Consider the following 13,228-nt stretch of genomic DNA (forward strand, 5'->3'; position numbering starts at 1 on the left):
TTTCTACCTGATGCACTTGTCTTCTGCCCTAACGTGTTTGGGGTTGTGCTTAGTACAGGGGCGTTTTCCTCTACTGCTTTTCTTTGCTGTGGTTTGGCTCGTTGGCCCACAGTCAACAAAACTACACCCAACTGCCCCAGAGCTGAAACTGGGCGCAGCTACTGGGACATACAGTGATGACGTCATGCAAACCGACATCTCCGAGCAAGTCTGAACAGCACTGCTTCAATAAGATCAGTCAGTGTTGCGCCATTCATTATGAAACTTGGACAAGCTCAGCTGCTGGAGGAAGCTGACTGCAAGCAAGCTGACCACTTCCTATCCCTGTAGCTTAGACACCGATCAAGCCTGTGATCAGAACTACAAACTGCACAAAACCTCATGCATTTTAGGGTGCTTATCTATTATTTTAACTCATCAGTAAATACAATGGGTTTTTTTTCTGCCCATATGCAAAGGAGATACTTACTGGATTTTTATACTGAGCACTTGAATATTGAATTTAAAAACTGAACAAGAATGTATGTTTCATCACACCAACCTGGTTTGACAGGCAGACACAAGAATAATTGAAGGCTCCACTCAGGTAATGTAACCATTCTCATAACTCCCTTCATTACTGAAGATGTCATCCGTGGAGATCAAGAAGGTATACGAAAAGTGATGCAGCAAAAACCTTGGAATTGCTTTTAATATTGTAAGAAACCTATTCAGACGCTCTAATCAGGGAGAGGATTCTAGCTCTTTCATGCAAGCAGACACAGTCTGCTAAATTCTCACTACGCAGCAAGGATTCATGACCCACACCCCTGCTGCTTTGGCAATATAGAAAATTATAACATTTAAAGAAGCATTTTGCTGTAAATCTACAACACTATCAACTCTTCTGTGTTTGAAATAACCAGTGGCAGAGACTTAAAATAAATGCATGGGAACATGTACCAAGAGAGACTGTAGTTTCTGGTCCAGATTGTCATTTCTGGTCCAGGTTCTCATTTCTGATGTAGCATGTACCTGTAAGGGTAACTGTTTTGTGTGGCTGAGGTTTTGAGGTCGTATGGAGCACCGTGGGAACAGAGGAACACTCCTCTGTCTGTGCAACATACTCAGATGCCACTGATAAAAGCTTTTTTTAAGGACATGTGACCAGAGCTGCCTCTTGGTGTCTCTACTCTCCTATGTACTATGAGAATATGTCCAATATGGAGACTACAAAGCACTTCAGTAAGTCACTGTGGACAAGTGTGCCTGCACAAAGCTGAAACTATAAACATTTCCATTGTTTTATAAGTCTGAACCCAAAAAGCAGTGAAGGATGTAAAAGAGAAACCCATCGAAGTGCTCCAGTGTTCGTCTTGGGTGGCGGGTGATATGCAGTTGGTAAAGTCTTTGGTAATAAAATTCAGTTCTAAGAGTTCAGTCACACCAAGACACTGAAACATGCACTTCAAAAATAAACCTATTTAATTTAATAAACCTATTTGATTATTTATTTATTTTTATGGCAGATCCATTTAGAAATGTTAAAAAGGCATCAGAGAGAAAGTGAACCATACGTAGAAAATACAGCAAAAAATGAAAAGTATGTCAATCAAAAACAAAACAATAATCACACAAAATATATCATGAAACAATGAAATGCATCATGCATCATAAAATCCTGCATGGCTTACAAAAAAGGCACAAAATCTGCTTCCTTATTCAGCCCAGGGACTTTGACAGCCCTTAGCTCCCAAATCAAGAAAGTGTATTGACGGAGTACTTCAGTCCGTCCCAACCCATCCTCCACACCTTTTGGTCAAAAGCAGAGCTTTGTGTGAAAATTTTATTCCGAGTCCTTCATTGTTATTCAGCATTGGCGAGTAGAACGTACATCACCAGTGCAACATCTGACGCTTCTTGGGCTGGCTGCCTGTCATTTTTGTTTCCTCACCATGAGTTTTGATTATACACGGCTCTTTCCTGAGAAGCCGTGTCAAAACAATCCCGTGAATGGTGCACAGCAAACGGAGATGGCACTGGATCGCACACTTGGTTTGCAACCATGATGTCCCGGGCTAACTGCCGTGCGTTTTGACGAGAAGTCCATGCTCTGACCTTGACCTCGCCGATCCAGAGCCGTTTCACCCTTCCTTTGCTCGGGGTGTGACGGTTGCCACAGCAATCCTGGGCTGTGTGAGGCATGAAGTGTAGACTTTAGCGTTACTGCTCAGGGGTACTCACTCTGAAGACATTATATTTCTCAACCTTGTTTTTTTTCTCCTGCTCCAGGGAACACGGAGTTTAAAAATAACAGTAGTAAAATACAAAAAAAAGAAAAGGAAAAAAACCCCAAACCAAATGAGAGCGCCTTTTGGAGACACTTCTCTTTTACATTTACATCACATTTACTCTTTCTCGCTCTGAGGTTTGGTAGTGAGGCCACCGAGATCTCGTTCTATTGTCGGCACAGCGAGAAAAGTGGTGATGTTGAGAAGTAGACTTTTAACCTCAGTCTCTTGGCGAAAAATGTTAAAAAACTCACCTGAAAACACAACCATGGCTAAAATGTATACAATCTGATTAACTCTAAACATAAAGCTGTGGCTAAAATAAAAATGTAATGTCATGCTTGCCATGTGATTGTGTTTTCTCTGCTAGCTGGAACAGCCAACCAATCCCAGTGCGAAGATCTGAGAAAAACACAAAAATCTCCAAAGAAACACACAAGAAGTCAAAAACTCATACTGTCCCACTCCTAAACCTTGCCAATATAGCAGTCTGTTCTGAACAGGCCATCTGTTCTGGGGCATTTAAATCTAAACTGAATCTGGAAAATTTTAACCATGTTTTTTTTATATCGTTCTGGCATCAAAAGGCCTCACACTAAGAAGAAATATAATATTTACATTACCCATCTAAGCGTGTTTAAAAAGTCACGCACATTCATGCAATAACGCACCACAAACAATGTCAGGTTGTTTTGATTATTTTAGGTCTGTATCTGAAGCAGCCCACATATTTTCCAATGAAGCTGTGTTTTGGTTTGTAGGTAAAAAAAACTCATCGCAGTGATGGAGAGAGATGGCAACAGATCAGGGACTCTGGATCTCAACTGTACCTTCTCAGAAGAATACAAGTTCACCACCTACACGGTGGTCTTCAGTCTGGTCTTCATTTTTGGTCTGGTGGGGAACGCCGGGGCGCTGTACGTCTTCTTCAAGCTCTCCGTTAAGAACCGCCTGTCGACCATCTTCCTCATCCACCTGAGCGCCTCGGACCTCGTCTTCATCCTCACCCTGCCTGCACGCGTCGCCTTTTACCTGAGCCAATCCGGGAAGGCGGAGCTGTCGCCCACGTCGTCCGCGACGCTCCTGTCGCTCGCCTGCCGCTTCTCCGCCTTCTTCTTCTACATCGGCATGTACTGCAGCATCATGTTCCTGACGGCCCTGAGCGTTTGCCGCTACCTGGTGCTAGCGGGCTACGTGCGCCTGCAGAACCGACAGGCATGCCGCCGGGCACACATAGCTTGCGCCGTCATCTGGGCCGTTATCCTGGGAGGCAACATCCTCTACATCGCCGTCACCTCCGGCTTCAGCATGCAGACGGCCGGATGCCTGGAGCCCAGGGGCAAGAGTTCCTGGGGTCTGCTGTACCGGCTCAACTTGTTGGTCCTGGTCAGCTGTTTCGTGCTTCCGCTGGCTGTCGTGCTCGTGTGCTACTCGCTGATGATCCGGCATGTCCTGCGGGCGCACGAGGGCCAGAGGCGACGCGACGTGGCGCTCATCTGTCTGGTGCTGCTGATCTTCTGTGTATGCTTTCTCCCCTACCACGTCCAACGCACGCTGCACCTGCACTACGTGGTGCACGAGAGGCCCACATGTCAGCTGCTGGACCGGCTGCAGAAGACGGTGGTGGTGACTCTCTGCTTCGCCGCCTTCAACAGCTGCCTGGATCCCCTCATCTTCCTCTACGTCGGCCACGGATTCATACCGGCGTTGAAAAGGCTAATAGCTCAGTGTACGCTCCGAAGACAACCTTCCAGTTCTTCACCCGGTGCACAATCCACATCCCCACCTACAACCAATATACCGCTGGTTGAATACCCCATGGATGCGGAAAACAGGAATCACGTATAATGTCGCAGCTTTTGGCTCTCAAAACAAACAAACAAACAAACACAAAATGCACCTCCTTGATGTCACTGGTGGCGCTGAGCAACTGAAATATTCAAAGCCTTTGATTCAGTTTTAAGGAGACAGTGTGCCTTAGATATCCCAGGAAGTGGATGAGGTCAGCCTAAACTGGGATTACTTCTGAGGATGTTTGTGTATACAGTAACATACAAGCATGGCGTGATATTCAGAAACACTGGAACTTACATTGTCACGCAGGGCCTTACAGTTATCCAAATTGAATGGTATCCCGAATGAAATGTTAGATTTCAAGAACAGCAGGATCTTTTTTCCCATTGTGTCTGGGTTGAAGTCTTATATAATGTTATATGAATTTACTTATGTACTTTTGAACACATTTTTAAAAAAAATTAAATTAATGTTTTTAAGAGGTTACAACTTTATATGCATAATCCAGTACATTTTTACGTGAAAAAAATGTACTTTTATTCCATGACACTCTTCAACGTTCTTCCCGTTTTTCCTAAGTGAACCAACTGGATAAATGAGGCAGCAAGTTTAATGTCTGTTTTTACTTTATGATTCGGGCGTATTGTTGTGGCGCTTCTATAGGCGGCCTAAATAAGGCTCAGTGATTTTGAAGTGTGTTTACACTGGTTGACAGATTTCGTTACATGCAAAAAAACTCATTTATTAACTTTTGAACGCTGAGTCCAAATATATTTTCAGAATTTCGCTGTCTCCTATAGTGTGTACCAGTATACTCACATATCGTTAAGGAAAAAAAACGTCCAGGAAAGAGAACGTTGACAGACTACTGCTGGACCCTGAAGATGGACGAGGCCAAATATAGACGACACTCCTGAACATTTGCGTCTACATATTTTAGGCGTAACAGTACTCTATGAATTTTACTGATTGTAAAATTTGGTGTCGCTTAAAAACCATGCTTGTTAAAATCTAAAAACAGATTCAAATTCATCATAAAGGTCCACCTCAGTAGGACAAAAAAGTTGACAATTTTCCTGCCCCGTGATATAAAATGAGATCCAAAGAAAGTAACTGGCCACTTGAAAAGGCTTTTTATTAAAGACTTATAAGTAACAGTTTAAATGGCTATCTTTACTTCTACGTGAGTAATTATTATTTTGTAGTAAAAATACATATACAGGAGTACAGCTTTTGGCTCACCTCTGATCACGTGTCATTACAGCATGACACGTCTAAACGGCACCGAGCAAAGTTTCACACACACGGATCAGACTTTGCTCAGCACACACCTTTGGTGTCATGACAAACATGATAACGGAGATCACATTTCACAGCATTTATTAAGGCCTCCTGTAGCCTCCTTTACAGAGAGCCCTTTGGAAAATGAATGCAATATTTGCAGGTCCTACAAAAACAAAACAAAACAAAACCAAGCCTGATCTCATAATTGCAAACAGTGCAGTAATATCGAGCTTCATCCCCAGCCGTGCCTGATGGCCTTACGGCTGTGCAGGGTGCCGGAGGAGGACGTGCCTCACGTGTTCAGGCTGCTTCTCCTCTGGGTGACCCCTCCTCTCCTTATCCCACAGGAAATGCGTCAGCCCTGGTTATGAGCAAACTGACCTTTCCGTATGCAGGGCTACAGGACTGGGAAGATAACACGCCCTAAAAGCAGGGACCACTGTTACCAGTCTGGGCTTACAAACGCATTTGCTGGAGAAAAGAGGAAAAAATAATAGGGTTGAACAATTTTATATTGGCATGCATGCAAGAGTAATATATACGATTTTTGTTCCTGAAATTCAGTAAGGGCAGTGAGTATGTGTGTGTAGATGGGAGGGGTTTTAATTCAGTGAGTGTGTTCCTCTACAGTGTTTTCAGGACCTAGTATGAAGTACATGAGTCCATATCTCAGCCACAGTGATGCGGAGATATGTTAATATTAAAGGCCATGTTCCCCGACACACACTCCGAAAGGCACCTTGTGACAGAGATGTGTAGGGAGACCAGACAGAAGTGTAATTTTACACTAAGGCCACACAGAGAAAAATTCTCCAAAGCCAACAGCTTGAATCCAGATTTTTTTAAACACAAAGGATATTTAAATAAAAAAGCTTTTTTTCCCATTTGAAATATAATTTCATCACCTTAAAACATCTCAGAAAAACAAGTTTCTGTCTGAAACTCAGTCTAAATGGCTGAGAGATGAAATCAAACATGAAACACCAGCTGACTTTTTACTGCTCGTCTATCTGTCTAACCAGCAATGTCAAACAAAGTTTGATATCAGTACTGAGCGTGAAAAAGGCTCATTATCAGTGAACAACTGACACTTTAACCTGTGCCCTGACATCAGTTAACAGGCTGGTGTTAGATATACAAAACCCCTTTTTTTGTCATGGTTATGGTATAGTTGAAATTAGAACTGGCAGTGAGAATATTGTGGCAATCCACTCTATATCCGGAAAATAATATCCAAACTGTCTGCAGCATGTATGTAAACAATGTAAATCAAGTACACAGAGTTGAAAAAGAAATATCCAGCCTGATAGCAGGAAAAAATGCCTGTGACAGTAATTGACCGTGATGGTATTTGCCTGTGACGGTATTTCCGTTTGCTCTGATTTACAGGTTTTGCTTGAGCCACAGTAGATAGTCGTTCACCATCTGCCGTGCGATTCTGAAGTCGGTGGGCCACACAGTGAACATGAGAGCGCCGTGGAAACCGGCGGGGTAGTGTTGGTGCGTCACGTGGACCCCGGCGAGGCGCAGGCGCTCGACGTACATCATGCCGTCGTCACGCAGCACATCATACTCGCACGTGAGCACGTAGGCCTTGGGCAGCGGGCGCAGAGCGGCGTCGGGCACCAGCAGGGGCGATGCCCGGGGGTCGGTGACGGAACGAGCCAGGGCGCCGGGGAGCTCACCCTCATTCACGGGCGGAGCCACGTAATCATACGTCCGCCGGTGGGACTCGTGCAGGAAGACGCTCCAATTGGCAAACCTGAGGAAGGGGGCGGAGTCTGGCCCGTTGTGGGCGTTGGCCAGCATGGAGAGGAGGACGGACTTGTCGCTGGATAAATACTCGCTCCAGAAGCGCACCATCAGGGTGCGCGGCAGGATGGGCATGTGCCGGTTCTGCCGGTACGATGGGGTGTTGAGGTCCAGAGCTTGCAGGACTGGGTAAATCAGAGCCTGGGCCTTCGGTTTGATACGCTGCTCCACGTCCAGCTGCAGCTGAGGGCAGAGATACACCACAACACCAGTCCATGAGTGCCTTGGATGGCATGACTGTCCATTTACCTCTACAGCTTAGAGCTTCTGTAATTAATGTCACAGGTTCTAAACTTGTCAGACTTCTGTCAGCCACAGAAGGAGCCCACACCATCCTGTCCACCCCACACCCTTCATCCAAACCTTTCTCAAAATATACACCCACTTAGCCTGTGTGTTGCATATGTCGTAAATAATGGCCAGACCATGAGGACTGACTTGATTGGTTCATCTGCCTGGGCCATGTTGAAATTTTACTTGCTGATTACAGAGCCCAGGAGAGTCACATGGATATATATGTTTTTATTTTCTCACACCTACTATTTCAGTGATAGTGTAGTTCAATTAGGTTTATTTTTTTAAAAAAGATTACAGCAGCTTTATATGACATTTCTCACAAAGACTCCAGTAGACAACTGACGTACAGATTCTCAGGATTAAAAGTACATGAACACGGCCAGTCTGCGCAGATAATGTACACAAGACCGGTTTTACCCCCACCTGCTGCACCACGACGGCTGCCAGGTTGCCGCCGGCGCTGTCTCCGGACACGGCGACCCGCTCGGGGTCCACATCGTAGCTGCCCAGGACATCGGCACTAAGGAAGTATTTCGCCGCACGGTATGCATCTTCGAACGGGACAGGGAAACGGTGCGCAGGGGCAAGGCGGTACCTGCACAAAGGTCAGGACACAAGGACGTGAGTGTATGTAATGCACTGAGGTCATGGAACAGAGAAACCGAAACGCTTGAAAAGAGGCTGACTGGTTGGCTCAGGTGCGTGATGAACCTGTGCTGTGCTGTACCTCCTGGAACTCGGCCAAAATTACTGCCTTCGTAAACAGTCATCATCACAATAAAAAACAAACAGAGAGCAAATCAGGAACCAAACTGCCTGAGAGTATGGTAGTTGAAAGGCCACGGAGGACAGGGGGCTTTGAAGAGTATGAGGAGCTGTGCAGATTGCCCAACTGTGAGCAGAATAGAATTCCTAGTTTGGAAAACTCTTGAGTTTATCTGGTGGAATGAGGAGCAAGCCAGTGGTGAAAGGCCTGAGGACATGATTGGACATCTAGGAGAAAGTAGATCGGAGATACAAGGGAGCACAGTTGGTAAGGGCTTTGTGCATGAGGAAGAGAATCTGAAAGTGAAAGTGTTGGGTTTTAGGGAGCCAGTGAAGGTCTGGAAGCGCAGATATGGGGTGGTAAACCACTCGTCGTTATGAAACCCTAAATCTCTCAAAAGCTTCCAATATGAAATGTCCAACTTGCAGGTTTGGTTTTCGCCACGAAGGGCGCTCAGAGGGTGGGGCAGATGCAGATGACGGAAGAACCGCAACGGGCCGTTGAGTCCGGTCAAAGCTGAGTGTGGAGTGGCCCCTGATGCTCGCTGTGCACTGGGGGAGCAGCCGGGGGGATCTGCAGCTCAGAGCTCAGAGCAGCTGGCTCGTTTTGGCCTTGTGCCAGCACTCACAACCCAAGGCATTCAGGAGCTTTGCTGAATTCAGTTTGGGTTCGGTTACAGGTCACTCGCCTTAGCAATGCAAAATTACAAAAGGAAAAATGCTGTGCACAACATACGGTATAAATTACATGAAACCACAATCACACAGAGGGAAGTGTGTTTTGACAGGGAAAATAGTGACATCATACTTACTCTACAGAAACTACAACTGCATTGAGCTCTGTAACCATCTCTCTGGCAAGGCTATCATAGGGACCCATTCCTACAGTGAGAGATACAGAGAGAGAACATTATAAGATGCAAAAGAGAAGAGACACAAATAAGAGATACAAATAGTAGAAATAAGAGCAGACACCATGGAGGAAAGCTGAGGAGATCAAACAGAAGAGTCCAGGGGCAGTGACTGCAGTCGTCTGCCATAGATCTTGCTGGGAGGAGGCCGCCCGCGCCTTGACCAGACAGCGTGCACCCAACGTTACATTACATTCGCAGTATTATGTCAGCCATCTAATTGTTGGTTACCGAGGGTTACAGCTGTCAGGACGCGTGTCTGACAGTTCCACCAGATGGTGTGGGTCTTGCTTTTGCAAACAAGCCTGCTTCAGGGAAAACAGAGGAACCAAGGCAGGAGTTCAGGGAACACAGAGGAACTGAGGCAGGAGTTCAGGGAACACAGAGGAACTGAGGCAGGAGTTCAGGGAATGCAGAGGAACTGAGGCAGGAGTTCAGGGAATGCAGAGGAACTGAGGCAGAGGTTCAGGGAACGCAGAGGAACCGAGGCAGGAGTTCAGGGCACACAGAGGAACCGAGGCAGGAGTTCAGGGAACACAGAGGAACCGAGGCAGGAGTTCAGGGAACGCAGAGGAACTGAGGCAGGGTAGCTTCTGCTGGACAGCAGGACCTCCTGCTCCACGTTCAGAAGGACTAAGAGTATAAGAGTCAAAAGCAACAGGGAGGAGACAGGCAGGCTGTGTTGTACGAAAACATCTTCACAGTGACCAGAAGAGAAAATCCATCCATCCCTCCATCTATCGGCTCATCCATCCATCACTCCATCTATCGGCTCATCCATCCATCATGCTCTGGACCTGGATGTGTTAATCATGGGTAGAAAACTGAACAGTTCAAGCAACTGATCCGCCACTTCATGACACCTGTGCTCCTGTGACGACTGGCCACCCTCCTGGTGTCCCTGTTTTATGATTTCTCTGTCGTGTCTCTGTTTTTCCTTCACTTCCTTGTTCCATTTCTTGGTTTCATTTTCTCCGGCCCATGTCTGTTCCGGAGTTCCAGTCCATGTTTTAGTTCTCCCTGTTATGTTCACCTGCGTTTGATTACCCTTGATTGTCTTGGTTATTTAAGCCCTGTGTTTTGGTTATTTTAGTAAGTTTGTTCATGTGTGAAGTTGCCGTTATCGCTCTTATCTGTATACTTAGTTCGTGTGTTACTTGCCTCGATGTTTTCCCTTTGTCTCTGTTTATTTGACTCCTGTGTTTTTGTTAACCTCGCTCATTAAATAGCCTCATGCATTTGCATTCTGCCTCTCGCCTCGTCCCTGCTAAAACATTACAGCTCCCAGGTAAAGGGTGGAGGGAGGCCCTACCCTCGAGCTGTGATTCAAATATATCTGACGCCTCCATGTGGGGAAAAAAAGCAACACTTCTACAAATCTAACCCTGTAAGCGTTTTCTTTCAATGCATAACACAGTTTAGCCCAGTGAGACAAAGATCATGTGGGTAAAAAGGGGGCCATGACTTACTGGTGCTTCCCAGACACCATCCTCCCCCGTGAAGGTAGATGACGGCTCTCCTCCTCTCCCCGGCACAGACGTCACGCCTGGGCTGATACACCACCACCTCCACGCCATCGAACCGCTCGTCCTCCACCCGCACGCGCTCATCTGACTGCGGCACCACCCGCTCAGCAAATGTGACGAGCATCATCACGCCCATGTAGTCCTTCAGTCCCAGAGACTCACAGATGTCGGCCTGGAGACAGAGGTGGTGGAGTGCTCAGGTGAGTCAGAATGGCCAAGGTCACCTCACTGTGGTTGTGAGCACGTGAGTGAGGGCGCTCCTTTTCTCCACATTAGCTCTGCAAATGAACCTGTTAATCAACGTGCTGCTAGTCCCGGGGCTCTAGCTGTTATCGTCCAAATCATTTACGTTTGCTCGTGCTTTGAACTGTGGCGGCGGCCAAGTATGTGTCAGAGAGCGCGCGACTGAACTGCAGAAACGGCGGTCATTTTTCCTAAAAAAGCAGATACAATAAAACATTTTTTTAAAGATTTATCAACCTAACACGTCGCGTCTAGCAAGTCCTTGAGGCGGTACAGATTTTAAAAAAAAAAAACTTAAAAAAAAAACCTATTTATTGAACTCAAAGTTCAGTCAGTCAAATTTGACAGCTTTTACCCGGCTGCGTTTAAACTTGTGGTCCATGTAGAATCAATGATTTAAACCATAAAATCATAAAAATCAATTATTTAAATCATAAAGATCGCAAAGATATTAAATTGACACAAGAGCGGAGTATAAACATTCTAATATTGAATAGCCGATTAACGGTTTATTTAAAATATGTTGATTTAGTTGTGTGTGTGTGTGTGTGTGTCACAAGTTCAGTTCCTGATGCGATATTCAACAGTATTTATGTTCAATAGTAAACCAATATTTTTAAATGATCATTTTCTAAAACATTCTGTCATGTCCAATTTCCCCAAGAATGCATAAATGCACTGACCAGGTGGCTTAGACTTCTGAAAGCACAGTCCGTGAGCATTAGCTTCCATCTCTGCTCGATGTCCTCGGGAAGGGGCAAGTAGACATAATAAGCCATTAGCGCTCCCAGTAATACCAGCGCAAACGTTCCCTTTGATCCCATTTCCAGCCAAGTGCGTCCTGGAGAACGGAGCGCACGAACAAAACCTCCGCTCGGGTTGGGAACTAGTCACGTGTCTCCGGAGTGTAGCCCGCGACTAATGTCGGGACAGAGCTAGCGCGACCTGACAGCCACCACGTGTTGGCGTCGTCTGATCGTGATGAGCAACACGATCCGTCTGCACGCGCATCTCAGTCCAACGCTCCCGCGTGGGTTCATTCGAAAGTGCGTGGCTCGAGCGCGGTGGTACGCCCTCAGCTCCCGAGACAGGTTCTCCGAGACGCGAGCTCTTCAGGTTTTACGCGTTGCCTTTGGCATCCCCTTGGTCAGTTACGCGCCAGATTAGCAGCGCAGATTGTTGTCACCCATGATCCGTTTCTAGAAAGGCAAACCTAGCAGAGAAAAGCGAGAGTTTTCGGGATTATCTTTGCCAAAACAAACTGAATTTCCAGCAGCCTGAGTTAAGAGAAGCCCGTAGGCTGTAGCCTTCAGACGGCACACGGTTAAATATAACTAGAGACTATATCGAGCGCTGCAAACGAGACTCTGAAACCCGAGATAATTCAGTGTTTGTTAACGGGATTCGTGCGACGAGTTTTATTGCGCGTACTATATCTAACTTTGGTTACGTTTAATTCTGAACCATTTGTGCAGATTAGCAGGCAGCTGCACCTTAGCTGGAACGTGAGAGGTGTAACGTGTCACGGTCACGGCTCAGTAAGACAGCTGTGCAGTAGCTGTGCAGAATAACGTCTCCCACTCTTCATCACTACAAACGTGCGCCTGGGTTAGTTCCCCCTGCAGAATAAAGCGTGCGCACTATCGCGGGAGGAAACTGGAACTTTGCCGTGCTGTTGTGTAATGTGTGTGTTAAGCTGCTGACACGACATGAGGCCACCTCGTAAGGGAGCGGGATGCGTTGTTTTATTGTACCTCTGAGAAACGCGCAGGGAGCCCAGCGGACTCTGGGTGTGCTCACATACGCTTCTTGCTCAACCTCGCTGTGATCGGCTGTACTTCCTCCTGCTAGTGCACAACAAGCTATGGCCACTTTCCCCACACAAAGGTCAAGAGGTTAAAATGAAGAAGAAAAAAACTACAAACTAAAATTAGGTTTTTATTAAGGCAGTTTTCTGATTGTCGGCACATTTGAATCTTATCAGAACGAGCCAGTTTGTTTGAAGGTGTGGTCAAGATTGTTGTGAAACTTTGGTATGTAATTCTCTATAGATTACATTACTCAACAGATTGGAGACTCAACATGAGGCGTTTCTCGGCTCTAGTTCATATTATACTTCAATAACACCAGTAAGTCTAATGTGACTAACTTCAGGATCAAAAATCACTAAAAATTAAAAAGCAATAAAAGAGACCTCTCAGAGATTTGAGCCTAACTTCCAATTGTGCCTTAGATATAAGAATTATGCCCTGAAATGAAATAAAAAATCACAAAATATTAATTTTCCATGTGTAATAATAAAAATGCATTATTTTCATATAGTTCT

The 13,228-nt window shown here is 45.8% G+C and overlaps 2 protein-coding genes across 3 annotated transcripts; one reads left to right on the forward strand and one right to left on the reverse strand.

Moving 5' to 3' along the window:
- Positions 1-276: 276 nt before the first annotated feature.
- LOC113583034 (cysteinyl leukotriene receptor 2-like) lies at positions 277-5,152 on the forward strand. The gene is made up of 2 exons (XM_027019117.2): positions 277-586; positions 3,032-5,152. The coding sequence occupies exon 2, from the start codon at positions 3,054-3,056 to the stop codon at positions 4,116-4,118; it is 1,065 nt and encodes a 354-aa protein (XP_026874918.2). The 5' UTR covers positions 277-586; positions 3,032-3,053; the 3' UTR covers positions 4,119-5,152.
- A 30-nt stretch (positions 5,153-5,182) lies between these two features.
- aadac (arylacetamide deacetylase) lies at positions 5,183-12,515 on the reverse strand. Of its 2 annotated transcripts, XM_027019116.2 has the most exons (6): positions 12,396-12,515; positions 11,586-12,115; positions 10,603-10,831; positions 9,035-9,104; positions 7,881-8,052; positions 5,183-7,343 (listed from the first exon to the last, which is right to left on the reverse strand). In XM_027019116.2, the coding sequence occupies exons 2-6, from the start codon at positions 11,724-11,726 to the stop codon at positions 6,732-6,734; spliced, it is 1,224 nt and encodes a 407-aa protein (XP_026874917.2). In that variant the 5' UTR covers positions 11,727-12,115; positions 12,396-12,515; the 3' UTR covers positions 5,183-6,731. The 2 variants fall into 2 exon arrangements, with proteins under 2 accessions (XP_026874917.2, XP_026874916.2); XM_027019115.2 differs by having other exon boundaries at positions 11,586-12,515.
- Positions 12,516-13,228: the final 713 nt, after the last annotated feature.

This window comes from Electrophorus electricus, chromosome 7 (genome assembly GCF_013358815.1).
Source record: "Electrophorus electricus isolate fEleEle1 chromosome 7, fEleEle1.pri, whole genome shotgun sequence".
NCBI classification, from domain to species: Eukaryota; Metazoa; Chordata; class Actinopteri; order Gymnotiformes; family Gymnotidae; genus Electrophorus; species Electrophorus electricus.

Coding starts and splice junctions, on each gene's coding strand:
- LOC113583034 (XM_027019117.2), top strand. CDS start 3,054: ATGGAGAGAGATGGCAACAGATCAGGGACTCTGGATCTCAACTGTACC.
- aadac (XM_027019116.2), bottom strand. CDS start 11,726: ATGGGATCAAAGGGAACGTTTGCGCTGGTATTACTGGGAGCGCTAATG. Junction 10,832..11,585: donor TCAGAAGTCTAAGCCACCTG/GTCAGTGCATTT, acceptor CTCTGTCTCCAG/GCCGACATCTGTGAGTCTCT. Junction 8,053..9,034: donor GCAGTTGTAGTTTCTGTAGA/GTAAGTATGATG, acceptor ACCTTTGTGCAG/GTACCGCCTTGCCCCTGCGC.